Raw genomic sequence first — 22,536 nt, forward strand, 5'->3', positions numbered from 1 at the left:
CTCTTTTCAAAGTAGTGGAGGTGCCGGCAGACGTGTTTCAGAGTGACGTTCATGGAGGGATGCTAGTCTGCTTCTGTGGGAGCGTGTGAGTGTCATTGTTTTGCTGTTGTGTTGTCTTTCTTGTGTTTGGTAGTGGGGTTGAGAAGTTTTTTTAATGTGTTTTTGTTTGATTTATTTGTTTTGAAAGTTTGTGATTATTAAAGTCTATCTATTGGTCTACTTATCTTTCTGTCTGTCTGTCTGTCTGTCTATCTCTATATTTACTATCTATTTATATACTCATTTGTCTAACTATCTATCTTTGCCAATTAGTATGCATGTATGTATGCATGTATTTACAAATGAATATCTTTTATAGCATTGTTTGTGTTCTGTTTGATTACTTTACTTGATTAAATGCATACCAATTTTTCATTACTTTCATTATTTACATTTGCGTGTCATATCATTACATTACTAAAGGTAAATATCAATCAACATTTACAAGGAAGTCACGCAATAGAGGCTTATACATGAATGCGCTGTGTCATACTGTCCCAATCAATAATAATGAGGAAGTGCAAACGTGAGAACAAAGTATCTGGGATGATTTTTCTAAGGTCACACCTAAACACAATCCTGCACCGTCCAGACTTAAAGTGAATCGATAGTCTCTTGATTGTTAAATTTAGCTTATGTTACGTCAATCATATATAATTTAACACGCAACTGGAGCAAAGTCAGGGCGTGTACAGCTGCTAAGTGACGTCACACACACACACACACACACACACACACACACACACACACACACACACACACAGAGTCGAGAAACTGCCATGTTTTTTTCACAGCACAACTTACCGGTAACAACAACCATTACCTCCAGATTTTTTTACTTGTTTATTCTCAACGACGGTTACTCACGGAACCGACAGGAGCGTGGGAGCGACTGGCAGTGATGAAGTAAAGGTGTGTAGCATGTACAGGTGGGCAGGAGTTTTTGTAATTAAGTAGTGCAAGGTGTGTTTCTGGCATCTTACTTGGTCGTCTGGCTCGCACACACACACACACACACACACACACACACACATCTCACGACCCTAGAATGTGTGCGTGTGTATGTATTCCGTCCACCTCAGCGTTCCTCCCTCCTCCACCCCCACCTCCTCCTGTCTGCCTGCCACGTCTGCCCTTCCTCCTCCACCCTTCACTAGTCTCCAATGCCCCATTAACCTCACCCTCACCACCTGCCTTCCCTCCCTCACCTCCCTTCCCTCCCCTTCCCTCCCTCACCACCTGCAAGCATTCACCTGTTCTTTCTCTTCCTTACCTGAAAGTGCTAGCCTCCCTCACCTGTTCCCTCCCTCACCTGAGTCTTACCTTCCCTCCCTTACACCTGCAAATCTTAATCTACCCCTCCCTTACCTTCATCTTCCCTCCCTCACCTCTCCATGCGACCCCCCGTCCCTCATTCCTCTGTATAAGTCTACCCCATGCTCTTCCCCTCACCCTCCTGCTCCTCCTCTCGCCCCCTGACCCTCCCCCTCCGCCAACTGGCCCTTGGGTTGGCTTGGGGCGCTACTGAGCTAACGGGACACGCCGACCCGACCTTTACTCGACCCAACCAGCGCGTCTCCTCCCGCAGGCGACGAAGGAGAGAGGGAGGGATAGAGAAAGGAAGGGACAGAGATTAACATAACAGAAAACGGAGAGAGGAGGAAGATGGGATAGAAGGAGGGATGGTTACATGTAAGAATAACAAAGGAGGGAAGGAGAAAGGAAGGAATGGATAATAAGATGAAAACGAAGAGAGGAAGATGGAATAAAGCGAAGAGATGAGAAAAAGCGGTTGAGTGAAAGGAAAATGAAGGAGGAAGAAGGAAGCGAGGAAATATATATATAAAAAAAAGGGGTTTAGTGAAGAAAATAAAGAAGAAGGAAGGGAGGGATAGATAGGGAGGAATAAGTGAATGAAAGTAATGATGAATAAGAAAGGATGAAAAAGAGAGAAAAGCAAAAGAAAGGAGGAAGAAGGGAAGGAAGGAAGAAAACACACGAATGAGGCACACAGCTGAGGGAATGAAGGAGGGAAGCAAGGAGAGGAGAAGTAAAGGAGGGGATAAGAGGAAGTCAAGAGGATGCAAGGAGGAAAGGAGGGAGGGAAGGAAAGAAATATCAGGCTGAGTAATGCACGCTGAGAGAAGGAGGGAGGGAGGGAGGGAGGGAGGGAGGGAAGGAAGGAGGGAAATAATGAAGAAAGGGAGGGAGTCGCATATATTATGTATTCCGTTATTATTACAAATGGTAAGTGGAGAGAGAGAGAGAGAGAGAGAGAGAGAGAGAGAGAGAGAGAGAGAGAGAGAGAGAGAGAGAGAGAGAGAGAGAGAGAGAGAGAGAGAGAGAGTTTCCACATATGACAGTAAGGTTTAGGGGAAAGAGGAAAAAAAGAGAGAGAAAGAGAAAGAGAGAGGGAAAGGAGAATAAAACATGTTACACTAGAGAAATGGAGGAAGGAAAAATGGAGGAAAGGAGGAATGGAGGGTTTGGGTGAAGGAAGGAAGGAAGGAAGGAAGGAAGGAAGGAAGGAAGGCTCGACTATGAATGCGGAGAGAGAGAGAGAGAGAGAGAGAGAGAGAGAGAGAGAGAGAGAGAGAGAGAGAGAGAGAGAGAGAGAGAGACGCCCAAGTGGAAGTAATTAAGGAGGGAGACAGGTAGATGGCGGAGATAACTGGTAGGGAGAGAATGTAAAAGTGAAAACAAAAGACGGTCGTGGAAAGAAAGCAGGCGTGAGGACAAGAAGCCAAAGAAAGGATTACGAGGAAAAAAGGGAGGAAGCGTAGGGGAAGGAAAGGGTAACGAGGGAAAAGAGGAAGAGGAAGAGGGAGAGGAAGAGATAGAGAGGAAGGAAGAGGAAGAGGTGGGCGTGAGACACTTCCTCCACACTTGCCTTGCCTTCCTTTCACTCCTCTCCCTTCGCTCTCCCACGCAAGGACAGCGGAGGGAAAAGTTCCGTGGATTGCGCAGGACTTTTATGCAACTCAGGTCAAATGCGCAGGGAATAGACACAAACTTTACCTTTCGAGACAAATGAAGGATTAGAGAAAGGAAGTAAGTCTGTGTATCTCGTTTTTCTTTTGGATTTAAAGTTTTGACGTAAGAAAAGACGTGAAAAAAAGGGATTGTCAAGGATTTAGGAGATGAATATATTTAGAAGTTCACGAGAGGCAAGTTTTTAGGGAGAAGCGAGTTGAACAAATCGTAAAGTTGTAAGATTTAGATTACGTAGTGAAAGGAAAAGTTACTAAATCCGTTTATCTGCGAGTTGACATCCCTCTCCATCTCCCCCCCCTTCTCTCTCTCTCTCTCTCTCTCTCTCTCTCTCTCTCTCTCTCTCTCTCTGGTTTAGCTCCGTTTGTGACTTCCGTCTTTTCTTAAATCCATACTTTATTTTTATTTATTTATTTTTTTACTTTAATATATGGTTTAATATTCATCTTTCAACATATCTTTTAATGATTTTTCTCTTGCATTCGTACACACACACACACACACACACACACAACAACAACAACAACAACACTAATATAACTCAAACTTCACTACTATCAGACTTCATCCCGAACCTCAACAAACCCGACCCCGACATAACAAACCCACTGCAACAAACACAACAATCTAACCAAGCTCACAAACCAGACACGCACCTTGCACACGTGTTCTCCTCAGACCCATACAGTGCCACCTTGACACTTGGCACTCAGGTCACTGCCGGTGTGTGTGTGTGTGTGACCCTCCTCTCGGCACTGCACGTGACCCTCCCCCACCAGCAGACGGCCCCACACTGCCAGTCGGGGATACCTGCAGTCTGTTTCCCCCTTCCCTCTTACTCCACCTCCTCTTACTCCCTCCCTCCACCTGCTCCTCCTCCTCCTCCTCCTCTTCGTCTGAACACCGTGGGATTCTCTCGCTCTTCTTTCTCTTGTTTTCCTCTTCTTTCCCTTCTTCTTTATCTTCCGGTATCCTATTCTCTTTTCCTTTTTCGTTTATTTTTTAATTTTTTTTTATTTTTGGTATTACGTTAATTGCTCTTGCTTCCTACCGATTTGTGGCTTTTTAACTGTTACTACTATCACCCTTACTACTACTACTACTACTACTGCTGCTACTACAACTACTACTAACATGACTTACATTGCATCCACAATCTCGGGAAATGCAATTAAAGCTGTAACCAAAACCACAAGAACTACAACAACTATCTCACACACACACACACACACACACACACACACACACACACACACACACACACACATCCTAGCAACGTTCGAAAGTCTCTCTCTCTCTCTCTCTCTGACTAGGTACTTTAAAGTTGACAGGCACCTCAGCCACGTGGGAAAAGGCGTGAGACCAACCCCGCCCGAAGACTGACACGTCCATTTCAATAAAAGAAGTGCGCCATACATTTCCCACGAGGAGGAGGAGGAGGAGGAGGAAGAGGAAGAGGAAAAGGAGAAGGAGGAGGAGGAGGAGGAGGAGGAGAAGGAGGAAGAGGAGGAGAAGGAGGAGGAGGAGGAGGAGGAGGAGGAGAGGAGGAAGAGCGTAGGGGAAGATGTAAGAAGCCTGTGGTGAAAGCGAGTGACACACACACACACACGTTACATATAAGGAGGGAGTATAAATGATGTGAACTTTCTATAGACGACTTAACATGAAAAAGAAACTTAAAAAAAAAAAAAATGGAAGGAAGTTGACTTTCTGTGTGCTTATATTTACTTTTAACTTAATATGGATGATTCGATTTTGAGTTTTCTTTGCTTTATTGATTCAGATAAATATACGATAAAGCTTAAATAGTTGGTGTAACGATGATCTCGTATTTATTTTATACAAGTAACAAATATAAAGGCAATAAAGTTTTATCAGATATGTAAATAATTGACTTTTTCAAATAATCTCTTTTTCTTTTTTCTTTCTTTTATTTCTCTCTCTCTCTCTTTCTATGGGAGGAATATACATAGATGTGATAAAGTTTCATTAGATGGAAAATTTCTTGATTTGGGTTATAATTCCACATTTTCTTACCTTACAGAAAATGGAGGAGGGACGCTTGGCTGGACATACCGTCACGGCTTCGTCAGGTTCATCTGTTGAGGAAAACAAAGACAAACTGTTGTAACAGAAACAAATGCATAAAGAAAATATATACACTAACTACTCAGTATTCATATAAACTAAAAAAGAAAAAAAAAAGACCTTTTTTTTATGTATACAAGAAGTATGCATTAATCATTTATTTACAAGTATGTATTTATTTCATACTTTCATTTATGTATTATTCATTTACTCAAAAAGTGCTTGTTTGTTCTATACTCTTTAATTCATTTAAAAATATGTATTTACTCTACACTCCATCTTTCATGTATACAAACAATATGTAATACTCATTAATCTAAAAAAAAAAATATGTATGTATATAAGCAAACAACATATATTACTAATCCATTAAAAAACAAAAAAAACATGTACACTCTTGAAGCTTTTCGGATACAAACACTAATCCATTTAAAAGTATTTATTAACTCCACACACTTCGTCTCACACATCTATTTAAAAGAAAAAATTATGTATCTACTCTACATGCTCCAAATTTTATTTCGTATACAAATACTAATCCATTAAAAAAAAAAAAAGCATGTATTCCACAGTCTTTAAGCTTCACGTATACAAACACTAATTCAAAAAGTATGCATCTATTCGCATACAAACACTAATCTATAAAAAAAATGTATCTATTCTTCTCGTGTATAGAGGAGAAGCTTTGATTGCATGGACCAAGTGATGCAGGTGTTCCTCATTGCTTCTCCCACCTGTGTTGTGTCTCCTGAGTGTTGTTTGTGTTGCCTGTCTGTGTTTTGAGTGGGTGTAGCAAAGGCCCCAACAAGGCAGCTTCGGGCTTTATTATTTTTGAGTTACATAGGACGTACACTTGCCTGAAGGAGCGATGCCATAAGTGCACGAAAAACAAAAGAAAAAAAAAGAAAAAAAGAAAAAGAAAAAAAATCAGACAATTATTAGATTTTTTAATTAAAGAGTGGCATGTTTTTTTTTTTAAATTCTTTATAAAGCATATTTCGCCATTGCTCTGTATACCTGAAACAGACAAAGAAGAAGAAGTAGTAAAGAGAGAAGAGGAAGAAGAAAAAGAAAGATAATCTTCCTGCCACATCCTCAGTTCTTGTAGGTCTTCGCGAATCTCTTAATGCAGACGAGTTTACATTTTAATTTATATTTGATTTACATGCAAGAAATTCACGGGACTTCCTGGCATCACTTCTTGAGGCGACTGTGCTCATGTGTTACTTCGTGTTGCCTCTTACGGCCTTATTACGTACGCCTAAGCACTCCGACGCAAGCTTTCTCTCTCTCTCTCTCTCTCTCTCTCTCTCTCTCTCTCTCTCTCTCTCTCTCTCTATTTTCTTCGATTTTGTACAGTTATTTTTTACGTTGTTTACTTTCACACCTCACTCTATGTGTTTCCTTTATTTTTGTACATTTATCTTTCTATCTTTTACTTCTCTCTCTCTCTCTCTCTCTCTCTCTCTCTCTCTCTCTCTCTCTCTCTCTCTCTCTCTCTCTCTCTCTCTCTCTCTCATCAACCGTACTTTTTTTTTGTCTTATTACCCATTAAGTGTATTTTTCTTTGTGTAATCGGCGGCCGCTGTGCCTTCTAAGTATCCATGGTGCTCGTATTGCTTAAGTTACCCGTGCCACTTACGTTAAACTGTCCCCGAGCGTCTGCAAGAAAACGGAGGAAACGTGCATTCTTTTTTCTAAGCTCTTACATTTTGATATTTTTTTTCGTTATCATATTTGTTTCCTGTCTTTTCATTTTTCTGATTACTTTTTGTTGATTTTTTAAATTTTCTTTTACCTTTCTATTTTTTACGTCTATTTTTTTGTCATTAGTTTTGTTTATTCTGATATTTTATTTGTTTTCTTTTTTATTATTCTTTTATTTTTTCCCTTATTATATGTTATGTTTTATCTTATTTTTTTTCTCGTCAGTTTTGTTTGTTTTAGTAGTTTGTTTATTTTTTTTTTTCATTTATTACTCCCTAGATTTTTCTTTATTACAACTTTTTTTTTATTTTCATCATTTTTTTCTAATACTTTCTTATTTTTTATTATTTTTCATTCTTAAATTTCTACATGTTTTATTTTGTCTTATTGCACCTTTTGTTTACTTTTTAATTACTTTTTACCCTGATATCTTCCTTTTTATTTTCTTACTACATATCTATAATTTGCAGTTATTCTCATTATTTATGTTTAAATATCCCTCTCTCTTTGTTTGCTTTCATTCGTTCTTACAGACTTTCCATTTAATTTTCCTCATTGCTGTTGCAGTAGCATTTTATTTTTTCCCTTTATTCTTTTTGTTTCCCTTCTTCCTGTCACGCGAGGCTCTGGGATATAATTCTTTGTGTTGTTCCTCCATTCTGTACGGGTTTTGAATGCTTTGCGCTTGTGTGTTTAGATTTCGATTCGCTTTTGTTACCAGTAGTTGCTTCACGTAGATTTTTTGTCCGCTTCGTTTTGTCTTGATCTCTTTTAATTTCGGATAACTTGATATTAATAATTATTTAAAGGGTTGGATTAAGTTGTGAAGCAGGATTAATATTTTTTCCCTTGAAAACCAAATACTTTGCACATTATGTATATTTTCTGCACTTTCATTATAATTATTATTTTTGGCATATACCCCACATATCCAGCCATTTTTTACCAATATATAAACACGTACAAACTCCCGCTATGAGACATGACTATAAAAAAACAAAACAAATAATTTAAAGTTAAAGGAACGCCCCGATGCTTCCAAAAATCAAGTCTTCCATTAATTTAAGTTGCTTTCTTCAGTTGAACGCGTCGCGATAAACTGCATTAGATCGCTTGTCTTCTTTTACCTGTCGCTTATAATTGCTTGCTTATTTTGCTGCTTGTCTCGCTTATATTAGACGTAGTGTTGCTTAGTTTGTGCTTAATTTTCTTCTTTCACACGTAATGTTACTTTGTGTATGACTGTCTGTGTATGTCTTCTTTCCGACGCTGTGTTGCTTAGTTTGCATATATATTTCTTTTCCTCCGATGTTTAGTTGCTTTTGTATGTGTTTATACTAGTTTCCTTCTTTCCAACGGAGCGCCTATGCCTGAATCGTTTACATATCTTAGTAGTATTGTGTAAAGGCTGAAGGGAAAGCTGCTACCGAGTGTTTCCTTCAGCACAAGCTTCATCGCATGTGCTTCCGCTGCCCAGTGTGCTAATACTCATTGATTTTGTCTCTAGGTTTAAGCAATCTAGTGGTCCATTTAAGATCTTTCGGTTATCTGTAAAGTTGTACTGCCTTGTGTTCGTTCTAGATTTAGTGAAGTTTTATTTACAAAGATGTACCCTGTGTTTGTTATAAATTTCGTTATGTTACTTGCAAAATACGTATCTTTTGTTTGTAATAGTTTAGTTATTTCGTATTTACAAAAATGTAACTTGTTTGTTGCATAATATGTCTGGTTATAATGTGATTTACAAAACTGTACCTTTCGTTAGTCATACATGAATATTTAGTTATTTCTGACTAATGTTTACTAGGTTGTTTATTGTTTCGTAAAGATCCTTCATTTGTTTCCAAAGATGTATTACCTTCTGTTACATATTTAGTTACGTGTTATCTACAAATCTGTGTTCCCGTCTGAGTTACAAATTTAGTTAGGTCTGACATTTCCTACAAGATTAGTTATTGTTTCTCTCATTATAAACTTACCTTGTTGGTTTGCTCACGTTTATAGAAATATTATGTTCTTCAGTAAGTTTTCTTAAAGCGTTGTTCTGTTGTTAGTTTTGAAGGCTCATTAGTGTTTATTCTCACGTTTAATCTCACGCACAAAACTATCTTAATTTCTCTCCATTATGATTTTTATGCTACTTTAATTTTCTTCTATTTTACTCTGTTCCTTTGTTAATCTTGAAAGCTCAGTGTCTGATTAACTTTCACTTACACACAAGTTTCTTTATTTCTTTCTTTTACTTTGAGTTTATTTTACTTTGTTCTGCTGTTAATTACGAATGCTCTCTGATCTTTATTACGAGTTTACTTAATTTGTTTCAGTTGTTTCCACTTTGAGTTTCGTTTTTTTTTTTTCTACTCTTTTAGTCATAGTTCAATATCTATATTCTATTTTTACAATGTGTCTGGGAGTGGCAGGAGGCATGTACATAACCACCTCCTGTGTTATTCATCCTTATTCACTCTTCGAACGGCGAACAAGAGACGGAAAAATCACACTCCATAAATAATAACATTAATAACAATAACAATAACAATAACAATAATAATAATAATAATAATAATAATAATAATAATAATCTAAAGGAGCAGTAAAATGGAATCTGGTTCGTTCTCTCAATAATATTCTTGTAATGTTCGAAAGTGGCAAAGGATTATGTAGAGGAGAGAGGAGAGAGAAGAGAGTTTCTCTGTTATTTGATGTGTTTGAAAGGCAATCTGAACTTTCGAAACAAGATGGAAGATGAGTAATGAGTTTTTAGGTCTTAAGCATTTGACTTGTGAACACACACACACACACACACACACACACACACACCAGTACATGTTTGCATATACACACGAACGTAATAAACATAACAATATGGATGGAGACAGGCAAAGGAACACACACACACACACACACGCACGCACAAAGAGGGGAAGGCATTTTGTTATGATTTGTTAAGTTGCTTTTTGAGTTTGTTATTCTTTGCAATAATTATGTTATGTTATATATTCTTTTATGATTTTGCTACATATGATTTGCTTCAATTCTTTTTCGTTCCTTTTAATTTCGTAGCATTTGTTTTGGAAAAACAGCTCACATTAAAAAAAATCTAAAAAAAAAAGTGATAATGGAAATATTAAAGAATCTACTTATTTACTAAATACTCCGACTTTTCTATTTCTTCCTCTGTTTCCTTCTTTATTTCTTAAAATTTTTTGTCTATTACGTATATTCTTAGTTTTCATCTCTATCTATCTATCTATCTATCTATCTATCTATCTCCCTCTTATCAATTTTCATCAGCTCCTCTTACTTATCTCTTCATTCTTATCTATTCACATCTATTACATAAAACCTTCTATTCATTTACTCACTCACCCTTCTTTTTCTCACTGATCTTCCTTTTTGAGACTAAATGAGTGACCGAGTCTCGCTGGAGAGTCGCCGTGAGTCTGCGTGTCTTACTCACTTGAATAAATGTCCAATATACACCTGAGTTTGAATTACCTCCTGGGAAATGATTGGGAAGGGAAAGGATGGGAGAGAGAGAGAGAGAGAGAGAGAGAGAGAGAGAGAGAGAGAGAGAGAGAGAGAGAGAGAGAGAGAGAGAGAGAGAGAGAGAGAGAGAGAGAGGCTGGGGAATGTAAAAGGAAGAAATGAAAATAAGTGGAAAAGAGCGAGAATTAGAAATGAAAGAATGAATTATAATCGAAGAACAAAGAATAGATACAGGAATGAGTGATGGTGAAAAGTGGAAAGAGATAGAGGTAGAAATAAAGGAACAAATTCAAGTAGATGAACACATAGTACATAGAGAAACTGATGAGAGGTAATGAACAGGAGAAATAAAGCGGAAGTAGATGAAAGAGCAGGTAAGGAGATAAGAGGGAATGAGTGATAAAAGTAAAGTTAGGAAATCAAATGGAGGATAAGAACAAGAGAGAGGTAAAGAGTGTGAATGTTTTATAAAAGTAATGTAAAAGTAAATAAATTAGAACTTGAACTAGATAGAGGTAGAAAAAAAAAAGACTTGAGGTATAAGACTTTGGCGTAACAATTTCACTGCTACTTGCGTTAATAAGTCGCATATAAACCAATATTCTGTGCAATACATCCCCTGTGTATTATTCAAGGGAAGAGCGCTATTTATTTGAGTCCCCCAGTGAGGCGATGTGCTCACCAACACATAGAAGCTTCATAGAAAACGAGGATCAACGTCACATATCAGGGTAAACTAAACTGCACATTTCACCTTAAACAACATTTATAATGGTGGAATTAGTAATGAAAACGGATATGAAAGTAACAAAAACCTGAATTAAAAAAAGGAAAAATTTAAGAAAAGTATATAAAAATAAATATGTTTAAAATTCAATCGATGTTGCATCCTAATATAGGGGGTGTAGCTCAGTGGTAGAGCATTCGACTGCAGATCGAGAGGTCCCCGGTTCAAACCCGGGCGCCCCCTCTTTTGTTTTTTTATTGTCGGAAAGTGAAACAAACTTGACACGACACCTACATTTGTGTATTGATGTGTATTTATGGATTACTTTATCTAACTTAAGCAGATATTCATAGTTAATGTGGTCATCTTCGCGTAATTTATGTATATATTTTTTTTATTGATTTTTAAAAGTATAAGTTATCTTACTTGAGAATGCTGGCTACGCGTATATGTGTGTGATTTTATCCAACTTAAGCGGACATTCACAAACATTGTTGTCATCTTTGCGTAATTGTTGTATTTTTTCACTGATCTTAAAAGTATACGTAAGCTTCCTTAAAAATATTGATACACGCTACAAATTAATCAACGGATGTGTTTAAGTATGTACAGATTTTTGCTCTACCTACAGAAATATTTGCAGGTAATGAGATCACCTTTCCACAATTTCAGTGTTAATTTTCATCAATTAACACACTTTCACAGGTTTAACTCTTTGATTGCTAATACCAATACAACACTTATTACCTCATTTGAGTAACTCGACGACTTTGCTGAAAAAAAGATATTGATAAAGAAAAAAAATACTTTACTGAAAAAAAAGAAAAGAAAAATTAATAAAATAGATGCATTAATAAATGATAACTAAAAAAAAAAAACAGTAAATAAACAAATGATCCTAAACGTAATAAACAGCTTGAAATACGTCAATTATTTTGCTGTCAACGGTGTCTTCCATAATTACAACCTCATCCAGCCTATCTCATTGTTTTCACCCATTGAATGTGAGCGCGGACAGAGATATACCATTAGCTGACGGATTGAATTAATTTTAACCCATCGACTTCAGTTTCAGTGAGGGCAGAGATATTCCAGTAGATGACGAATAGCACAGAGTTTTAAGCTTTGAGAGAAGAAATAATAGCAAGAGTTAGCGGGTCTTCCTTTTGTAAATTTTTTTTTGTTGTCCTTGGCTAGTACCCTTCCAAAAATAAAAGAATAAATGTATAAATAAACAATAAACAAATGAAAATCCGTCCTCCCCTCCATCCCCTTCCCCCACCACCACCACCGCCACCCATTCCCTTACAGAAGGTGTACTCGTCGCACGGTAAACAAGCGTGCGTGCCCTGCCCTGAGGAACGAGGAAGTGGCGTGTGTGGGGTCAGCAGGTGAAAGTGAGGCAGGTGTTTGTATATAAGACGCGGGGTGAAGGTGAAGGCTAGTCAGAGGTCACCTGGTCACCGGAGAACAGGTATGTACTAATTACCTCATTTGTTACTAAGGGGTGGCTGTTACCTGTTACTAATTACCTTGATATCTGTTACCACATAAGGGCGTGATTGTTACCTGTTGCTAATTACCTTGTCATCTGTTATTAAGAAGGTGATGTTGCTAATTAAGGGGGATGATTAAGTTACCTGTTGCTAATAGGTGTGTTATTTCTATTAACGGAGAGCGATATTACGGTTACCTATTTTTAATTAGGGTTGCGAGTGATTATATATGTTTCTAAGGGAATAATTACCTGTCAATATGAGAATGCTTGCATGTTTCTGAGGGGATAACTGTTTGTTCCTTAGGGTTAACTGCTTGTTTGTAAGGGGTAATTGTTTATAAGGGGGTAACTTGTTTCTAGGTGTGTGTTTGTTTCTGAAAGGATACCGGTTAAGTGTTTGTTTCTTAGGAAAATAGGTGTTTGCTGGGTTTAAAGTCGTTTATAGAGATATCCTACTGTGTCTAGGATCATGATAGAGCAAAACATCCTACAAATTTTGAGGTTGTGAGGCATGACATCCTACAAGACATCCTACAAGGTCATAATGTCAATAAGAGATGACATTCTGCTACATCAAGGTCATATACAGTGTTATCCTACTATATCTAATGTCACGATAGAAAAAGACATCCTACGAAATTTAAGATCATAAGAAGCGCCATCCTACAAGGTCATAACGTCAATGCCTCGGTCCTCTCTATAGTCCGGGCGTCCAGCAGGATGTTAACGAAGCTCCTGCTGCTCCTGGCGGCGGTCTGCGTGCCTGTGAGATCCGCGGATGATGTCACTACTCCTGCGCCTGCTGCGGGAGTCACGTCTGATTCTGCAGATGATTTCTCGGTGGCAGTCCTTATAGCCACCCCTCCTGATGAGATCACCACCACCGCACCACCTGCAGTCACGCCCCTAGAAGCCACAGCCATCCCGGACAGTGCAAGCGTCGCCCCTTCGTACAGAACAGACGAGGACACGCCAGTCATCCCCGCCGTAGCTGAAGCGCGGGTGCTGACTAAAAGATCAGATGCCCAGCCGCGCCTCCTTCCTCCTCCCAGGCATATATTTGGTGGGGGTGGTCACTGCTCCCCGCCCACCGCCACCCGATACTTCACCATCACCTCCACCCACCTCATCCCCTCCGTCACCTACGCCACTGCTATCAACTACATCCCCACTACAATCAGTCAGGTGCGTGAGGTGTTTTTTTTTGTTTACTTGTGTGTTATTCCTTGGTTTACGTTAATTTATTGAGGTTTAATCGTCTCTACATCGTTTCCCTACATAATGTTTCATAACAGACTTGTTTACGTTAACCTCTGGGCTTGAAATGTGAAAACTTTAAATACTCCTCCAGGGCTCTAAATTATCTTCATAGTTATGCATCAAAATATTCTCGTTTTCTGTTTTGCTTCCTCGACTTTTTCAGGGAGGCTTCCATAATACATGCTGCTGGAAGATTAATTCCCTTCCCTCTTTCCTCTCATACAAACTTGAACATTTAACACATTCTTCCACTTTTCTTTCCATGGTGATTTTCATGTGCATACAGACTATAACAATTAAGCATGATCATATACTTAGTTTTCGCCCTAAAATGTACATTGGTCAACAAAGTGAGGCTCTGACCAACGGGAGAAAAAAGAAAAAAAAAAAAAAAAAGGGTACCAGTCCCCAGTGCGTGTGTTCAAAACGTAATCAAACAGTACAGAACCTACACATATTCTAATACAAAAATTTAATCTAACATGACCTAATCTAACCTGACATAACTTTACCCTTTGGCTGCCTAGGTGTTCTTGTGAAGCTTAATAACATGATCTCGTGCAAATATCAAGTATAATTAGGAGGCTAAAAGAGCGAAAAAAAAGTAAAAAGTCATTAAGTCTTATCTAGCAGTCCAATAGTCAAATAAAGAACACATCCCCCGTTACAAACTTGATGATTCTTCACATACCTTTAAAATTACAAGATTTCTTCCTCAAACACTCGCCTTCCACAGGAGTTGACGGAGTGGAGGGTGAAGACGTCCACGGTGCTGGTGACACAGACGGTCACCACCTTCGCCTCCCCGCGCCTCATCACCCAGACGCAGGTGAGACCGTGTTTGGCGTACCTGGGATAAGGAATAAGAGAGTTTAGTGTAGGATAATAAGGAATATGAGAACTTAGCATAGATTAATGGAGTGGAGTTGTTATTAGGCTGTTAGTGCTGAGTCATTAGGAAGATGATTAGGTAAATTTATGGATGGGGTTGATAGGGAGTGCTACGTGTAAACATGATGGCTTATTACAACTTTCCTTATTTTATTTTTATCTTACTACGTGTTTTTCTCATTTTAAGGGCATATTTTAGTTAAACCTTTGCTATTTTCATTCTTATCATTATATATTCTCACGCTATCCGCATTTTATTATGGATGTTGAAATTATTATACGCGGTGTTCGTTTTGAAGGTAATTGAATAAATGTTATCTCAGAAATGTTCACCAGGATGGACATACAATCTTATCAGTGGCATTTAGTGTTCGCTTCATTTCGCTCTTTTCATTCAGTATCTCTAAGTGTAATAGCAACACCAACAGCAACAAAAACAACACAAAAAGGTTATCGTTCTACTAGTAATACTCATACTTTCCCTCTCTTTCATTCAGTATCTCCTTTTTCTTCGGCAATTCTTAGTATAATAACAACAACAACAAAAACAACACACAGGTAACAATTCCACTTCTGATAATAAAACTTCCCTTCATACATCCTAACCACCCAGTCGTCTCAATATTAACAAGGCAAAGGTTGCTATTCTGCTCCTGGTTGTATTCATCCTCCATTACAATTTCAAGCAACAATTCCACAACCTTCACGTGCTTCCCGCCTGCCAACCAGCCAACCAGCCAGCCAGCCTCGTTCAGCAGCATTTCCCTCTATATTCTTAATCTCAACTTTTACAAATCTCTCAGTTATTCCCGGAACTTCTCCCAGCTTCCGCCGCTGCATTGCTTCCTCGTACCGCATAACATAACACATTAACATTCAATAAACTTTCCTCAGCGCCCCAAGTATATTTTCCTTTTATTTTGCCACGAGTTCTTTGTTTTCGTTCGTTTCCATGCTATTTTTCTTTTAACGTTGTAACGTCTCCTTTTCCTCGCTTTTAATCTCACACTTCCTGATACACCATTTTCTTTTTCTTTTTTCTTTTTTTTCGTACACTCACTTTCCAATCACCAACGAATCTTTTCTCTCTTTTCCTATTACTACTCACGAATTCAAGCAAAGGCACTGGTCCTAATATACACTAGACTCATCTATCGTCTTTTTCCATCAACACCAGAGCCACCTTCCGCCTTTTACTGCCACTAGTGAGAAAATCTGACACTTTTCCTCCCTCGGACTCAGTACTCACTACCACCAGCCTTCCGTATTTATCTGCACTTGCCGGGTTTAGGACTCGCACTGAATCAGGCTGGCTTACACCTCTGTTGGCTGGCGGGCTAACAACTCTAATCCCGAAGCCTGAAGGTGCTTCGAATCCCCGGCTGAAATGATAATTACGTAGTATGCAAATGAATAATGACGATAGGTTATAATATTCGGCCGGTGTATATTTCATAGGAAGCAGCAGCAGCATGAGGGTATTTATGAGAGGCAGTGTTCCTTAGTGCAAGATTAACACGAATGAATAAACAATGGTCCGGTGATGTAACGTAGCAATTAACACAGTGATGCACGGCGCAGTTTGTCGTCCGGGTCTAGTCGAGTGTGCCTTTAATTATTAGAACGAAAGGGGCTGGATTAGGGAGGGGGGGGGCCAAATATATTTACATACATAGGTAGGTTGGCAGGTAGCGTATCGATAATTACACTCAACTCACCTGCCCATACCTGTAACCATTAATCTATACCTACATGATTACCTGAGTGTCTGCTACAGGTGAGGCCTCAGTTTGTCTGTGTACCTACTGCTGATACTTCCTAATTTACCTGTCTGTTTATCTTCTTTGTATCTGTTTGTTTATTAGTAATATACCAACCTGTCTGTACATTGTTTTTTTTTATAATCACCTTGCTAACTGTTTATTTATCGATTTATTTACCTTCCTATCTACCTGTGTACCTACCTACCTCCCTGCTTACCTATGCATCTATCCATCTATCTACCTGGTTGTCTCTCTATTGCATTATCTACTTACTACCACTCTCAGCCCATCTATCTATCTATCTACCAGTTAAATGTTTAGCAATTGACTTATCTATCTAATCACTTGCCTACTAACAGCCTCTAACTTATTTATCCAGCTAATCTACTTGTCTCGCTCTTAATCTAGTTCCATTATCTACTCCTTCATCTATCTACGTGCGTAATCTACTTTCCCTCACCTGTTGTACCTATCCAATTAAGAGGGCAGAGTAATGGGAGTTCATTTGAGTTCGATGCGCCTGTCTGTTTACCCTTTCAGCGGCAACAAATAATTTCCTGGTGTATTTAGGAAGGAGGAAAATAATACAGGTAATGTGAGATAATTAATAGTGGGAGGAAATATTGGAAAATTATAGGCTGGTATCGAAGGCCTGCTGTTGTTGTTGTTGGTGTTGTTGTTGTTATCATTATTATTATTGCTGTTATTTTTGTTGTTGTTACTACTACTGCTACTACTACTACTACTACTACTACTACTACTACTACTACTACTACTACTACTGCTGCTGCTGCTCCTGCTGCTGCTGCTGCTATTAATATTCAGCAACAAGTAGAAAAAAAAAACGAAAACTTAAAAAAAAGGAAAACATGAAAATAAAAGATAAACGATAATACAAAAACAATAACAACAGATAATAAAACATGACAATAGGCAAAAAAGAGAAAACGGACACACACAAAAAAAAAATCATTTTCCATTCATAATCTTTCATTACCTTCCATCACAAAACATTAATTACAACAGCCCCTCAACCCTTCTTCTTGCCCCACTTCCTCTCTCCCACAGGTGTTCACGGCTCCCAAGTATTTAACGCAGGTGCAGCATCACACCCAGATCAAGTACGTAACAAGCACGGACACACGCACATACACAGACACATCGGTGGAGGTGGCGACAACGGCACGGACAAATGTGGTTAGCGTGACACATACCACCACCGCCACGCACGTCACCACCAGCACGCAGCGACGCGTTGTATACACCACCGATACGCAATACACGTAAGAGAGAGAGAGAGAGAGAGAGAGAGAGAGAGAGAGAGAGAGAGAGAGAGAGAGAGAGAGAGAGAGAGAGAGAGAGAGTGTGTGTGTGTGTGTGTGTGTGTAGCTTTTGTTTCTGTTTATCTGTCTGTCTGTGGCTCTCAACTCTTTATTTATTGATTTTTCTCGTTTTTTTTTTGTTTTTAGTTAATTTCCTTATCTCTTTCCTTGATCTTTTAGTCTCTCTCTCTCTCTCTCTCTCTCTCTCTCTCTCTCTCTCTCTCTCTCTCTCTCTCTCTCTCTCTCTCTCTCTCTCTCTCTACCGCGTCGCTCACACAGGCTAGTAAAGCAAGACAAGTACAGTATCGGTTCCCAAATAACTGTTAATCACGTATCCGGAATATGTTTTATCAATATTTATTTCCCTTCCTCCCCCCTGCCTTTTTTTTTTTTTTGTAATCATAAACAAACACAAAACCGGTAATTCTCGTACCTGCCTGTGATGCTCTGTCGTACTCCTGCTACTACTATTACTACTACTACTACTACTACTACTACTACTACTACTACTTCTACTACCACTACTACTACTACTACTACTACAACTACTGATACTACTGCTGCTACTACTTATATGTCAGCCTATATTGAAGCCAGTACGCGACAAAGCTCTCCCTAATGAGTTATTATGATACTCATAAATAATAATACTAATCAAGTAGTGCTCTTCACAAGGGTGTCATTAATTTCAACACTTCATTACGAGAGAGAACTTTTGATCTTTATTCTAATCCGGTGCTGATTGTTTGGCAAAAAATTGAAATCTATCCTGAATTTATATATGTTTATGTTAATTAGGTGAAATTCATTGTTAAAACGTTTACCTGCATTTTTCTTCTGTTTTGCCCACCTGGAGAATGAGCTAATTAACTTGTTACTAAGTATTAGCTTAGTCATAAATTATATATACAAGATTACTTTTATTATTATTATTTTTTAGTAATACTATGCAAAGATATGGTATGTTAATAATTTTGCAGAGGAATAAACCAATAAAATTTACTTTCCCTTCACATAAAGGTAACAGATGAAATAAACTGCCAAGTAATTCAACTACTTAACTAACTAACCAATTAACTGGATAACGAACCAATTAACTAAACAATGCTGAATCATTTCAACCATGAAACTGCTTGAAAATGATATTTCATCCTCCACACGAACAAAATTCATGTCAAACGTTTCAAACAATTACAAATATAAGGGTGACCTTTTTCTTATTCATACCCACTATTATGTCATTTCCATTCAAGCTTCAGATTCTTCACTTAACTAAAACACAGCCACATCTTCAGTAATACATGAACAAAGACTGGCTTGGTTATTGAAAGATATACGAATATAGTTTACCGTTTCACTACCAGACAGATTTTTTTTTCCCTTTATAATGATTCACTACATTTGATACACTTACTTCCATACTAGTCTTTTTTTTTTTTTTTTTTTTGTAATCCCTGGAACTCCATGTCTGCTTCTGTAATTTCTTCTGTCTATGACTTAAACTCTTTCAAGGACACTTCACAACGTAATTCTGGATTTTCTTTCAGGCAAACTTATTAAGGAACTGGCGCCTTTAGTGCTTTTCTCTCCAGTTTTGTTGTCTTCAGCCAGAGGGCCTCTTACATTACATAAAAAAAGTTTTGTAGCCTAGAAAAGACAAGATTAACCTCACTTTTCTCTCTTTTCTCTGCGCGTCCATGCAAACACGTTTTCTACAGTACTCTGAATCTTAACAAAGGGTGATACTTGCAGTAAAAGAGAAACGAAATTAAACTCATAATCTCTCTCTCTCTCTCTCTCTCTCTCTCTCTCTCTCTCTCTCTCTCTCTCTCTCTCTCTCTCTCTCTCTCTCTCTCTCCTGTGTCCATGTAAGGAATTTTTCCAGTTCTGAATAGTAATGACAATGAAGATGATGATGATTATGATAAGAGTAGTAGTAGTAGTAGTGGTAGTAGTAGTAGTAGTAGTAGTAATTATACTACTACTACTACTACTACTACTAAAAAAATCACAAAAAATAAAAAGATGAACTTCCAACAGGTACGTGACGCAGACGAAGAACGTGTCGAATTACGTCATCCACACCCTGACGTCACCTTACCGCGTGTACAGGACCGTCACACACACCCGCACGGAGGACGAATACGTCACCCAGACATCCGTGTACATCCGCACTATCTTGGTCACCAGCTGCAGGCGGCAACCTTACTACACGAAGGGGGGGAAGTACTCGCTGTATGGGTGAAGGACTGCCAGGTGACGGATGGGTGGAGGGTGAAGGACAGGTGAAGGATGAAGGATAAGTGAACGATGGACTATGTTTTTTTTTTTTTTTTGCTAAGTTTATTTTCTGTTTCGATTTATTAGTGTTCTTTTCTTTCCCTTATTCTCGGTGGATTACGGGTGAAGGAAAGGTGAAGGATCAATCAATAGGGTTTTCCTTTTCTACTAAATTCCTCTTCTGTTTCGTTTATTAATGTGTTGTTGTCTACCTTATTGTCTGCTTCCCCGTTTTTTATTTTTTTTCCTTCATTTTAACACTGCTAGTATTTTTGTGCAATCTTATAATCCGGCGCCACGCGAGAAACTTTTCAACCACTTCACTTCACTTCTCTTTCTTCTCTCCCCCACTAATTCCCACCCCAATAAAGAAGCTACCACTAAAATGATACAACGGAGATCGGTAATTGAAATACGCATATTATTTAAGGTATCAGTACAAATCAGGTGTGTAGATTAGTGTGTATTTGATTAAGAGAGCACTATGTAATAAGTACCAATGATTGTTTAAAGCACGTGTATTATTTAAGGTATTGTTTAAGGCATCAATGCAACTCAAGTGTTTATATACATGTTATAAAGTAAGGTGTATTTCATAAGTCTCTATATTCATAACGTTCTGTCTCTTTTATTAACTCGAACCGCCAATTTCACGTCGTGTTAAGTTATTTTATCGATAGCTTTAAGATTCAAAGCCTACAAGCTGCACAGTCAATAAACAGTAACACACTACGGTTGTCTTTTATTCGTCAGAGTGAGATCGGATTGCACAGAATAGAAATATAAGAGTTTCAAGCATCAACAAGTGACTGTGGCACCATCTACCGAGGATGAAATTAATTTAAAGGCGACACTGGTGTGATCTTATTTTTTCGCCACCAGAGTGCCCGAAAAGATAGTGCAGCGAGTAATCTTGACAGCAAAGATAATGCAAACTTTCATCACTAGCGGGTCAGATATGAAGGTGCATGAAGAGCAGATAGTGTTATTTCTCGACAATAGAGGGCTGAATAGAACGGTGCCATTTTCCGCCACCAGAGGGCCGAGAACAGCCGACGCAGTTATTAATCTACAGACCAATGATGGTATAATTTTTCGCTACCAGAGCTAAACAGAACAGTTCCAATTTTCACCACTAGAGGACTGAGCGGCAATGATGCAAGATATTCTTAAAAGTGAGGTTTTGATAAATTTTTACCACCACGAGGGCAGCACGTTAATTAATCAAAAGAGCAAATACGGTGCAATTTCTCGCCACCAGGAGGCTCAATAAAACGATACCAATTTTCAACACAAGAAATAATGCAACAACTACTCTTAAAAGTGAAGTTAGTACTATTTTTCGTCGCTGGAAGACTAAATAGGACAATGCATCTAATTTCAAGTGCCTGGGAAGTGCCATTCTTCGCCGCCAGAGGACTGAGCGGGACAGAGCAGCTGGTGACGAGGTAGACCAGCTGGCGAAAGAGAAGTTTTGACAAGACGGAGGACAAACAGGAGTTCCCTTCAACTTTGAAACAAGGAGGAGTGACAGCTGAGCGAAACGTTTTGAATTCCTTAAGCCTTGTTTCAGAAGCGGAATCGAAACGCCTCCCTCTCCCCGAATCTCTTGTGCCTTCATATTTCCTTGATTTTTCCGTTCATTTCGTCTTCCTTTAGGCACGAAATCCGGCACAGATGTTCTTAAAGGAGGAGTTTAAGTGTGTGTTTTCCTTCTTAAGGGTTTCAGGAGCGGCGCCATTTTAACGTACAGGCGGGAGGAAATGCACAATACAGCAAAAGTTTGTGAATTCTTCCCTCTTCGCACTTGAATTGTTATTGAGTTCTTGGAAAGGAAATAAGTTTGTTGGGCATAAATTCTTCAAGTGAAATATGCTCTTAAAAAGACACACACACACACACACACACACACACACACACACACACACACACACACACACACACTCACACACACACACACAAGGGAAGGGTTGTGTGCATGGTTTAGCAGAGACAGTTTAGAGAAAGAGAGAGAGAAAGGGGACGTAAGATAGAGAGGGATGAAGACTAGAGAATAAAATAAGAGGACAGAAGGGGAATGGGGCAGAGAGAGAGAGAGAGAGAGAGAGAGAGAGAGAGAGAGAGAGAGAGAGAGAGAGAGAGAGAGAGAGAGAGAGAGAGAGAGAGAAAGACTAATACAGGACGGTCGTTACATTAAATCCTCTCTAGCGAAAGATGAAAGGATTGGCAGCAGCAAAAATAATTGAGGGAGACAATGAGGCGAGTCACATCAAAAGGAATAAATATATTTCAATTAAAACTATCAATCAAAAATGTTTCTTCTCCTCTTCCTCCTCCCCTTGAAAGGAAAGACTATGATTGACACTCTTTTTATCCCTCCTATATTTCATTCCCCCTTCATCACTCTCTCTTCTATCTCTTCTTTGCATAACTCATATTTTTTTTCTTTATTCGCAGGGTTGTAATGTTCCCGTTCATTGT

The 22,536-nt window shown here is 38.6% G+C and overlaps 1 protein-coding gene, 1 long non-coding RNA gene and 1 other non-coding gene across 4 annotated transcripts in view; all 3 read left to right on the plus strand.

Annotated features, from left to right (window-relative positions):
• The window catches only part of LOC135089720 (uncharacterized), an 11,724-nt gene extending 5,718 nt beyond the window's left edge, over nt 1-6,006 (plus strand). The window contains exon 2 of the long non-coding RNA XR_010261608.1: nt 5,075-6,006. This is a non-coding gene — a long non-coding RNA (uncharacterized LOC135089720). The remainder of the gene's footprint in view (nt 1-5,074) is intronic.
• Nucleotides 6,007-11,212: 5,206 nt separating this feature from the next.
• On the plus strand, nt 11,213-11,284 carry Trnac-gca (transfer RNA cysteine (anticodon GCA)). The gene has a single exon. It is a non-coding gene; the product is annotated as a tRNA-Cys (tRNA).
• Nucleotides 11,285-12,360: 1,076 nt separating this feature from the next.
• Nucleotides 12,361-20,780, plus strand: LOC135089490 (mucin-2-like). 2 transcript variants are annotated; one of them, XM_063985067.1, is made up of 5 exons: nt 12,361-12,515; nt 13,243-13,724; nt 14,536-14,628; nt 17,522-17,736; nt 19,816-20,780. In XM_063985067.1, the coding sequence occupies exons 2-5, from the start codon at nt 13,260-13,262 to the stop codon at nt 20,018-20,020; spliced, it is 978 nt and encodes a 325-aa protein (XP_063841137.1). In that variant the 5' UTR covers nt 12,361-12,515; nt 13,243-13,259; the 3' UTR covers nt 20,021-20,780. The 2 variants fall into 2 exon arrangements, with proteins under 2 accessions (XP_063841137.1, XP_063841136.1); XM_063985066.1 differs by having other exon boundaries at nt 12,361-13,724.
• Nucleotides 20,781-22,536: the final 1,756 nt, after the last annotated feature.

The sequence above is a fragment of the Scylla paramamosain genome, chromosome 33 (genome assembly GCF_035594125.1).
Source record: "Scylla paramamosain isolate STU-SP2022 chromosome 33, ASM3559412v1, whole genome shotgun sequence".
NCBI classification, from domain to species: domain Eukaryota; kingdom Metazoa; phylum Arthropoda; class Malacostraca; order Decapoda; family Portunidae; genus Scylla; species Scylla paramamosain.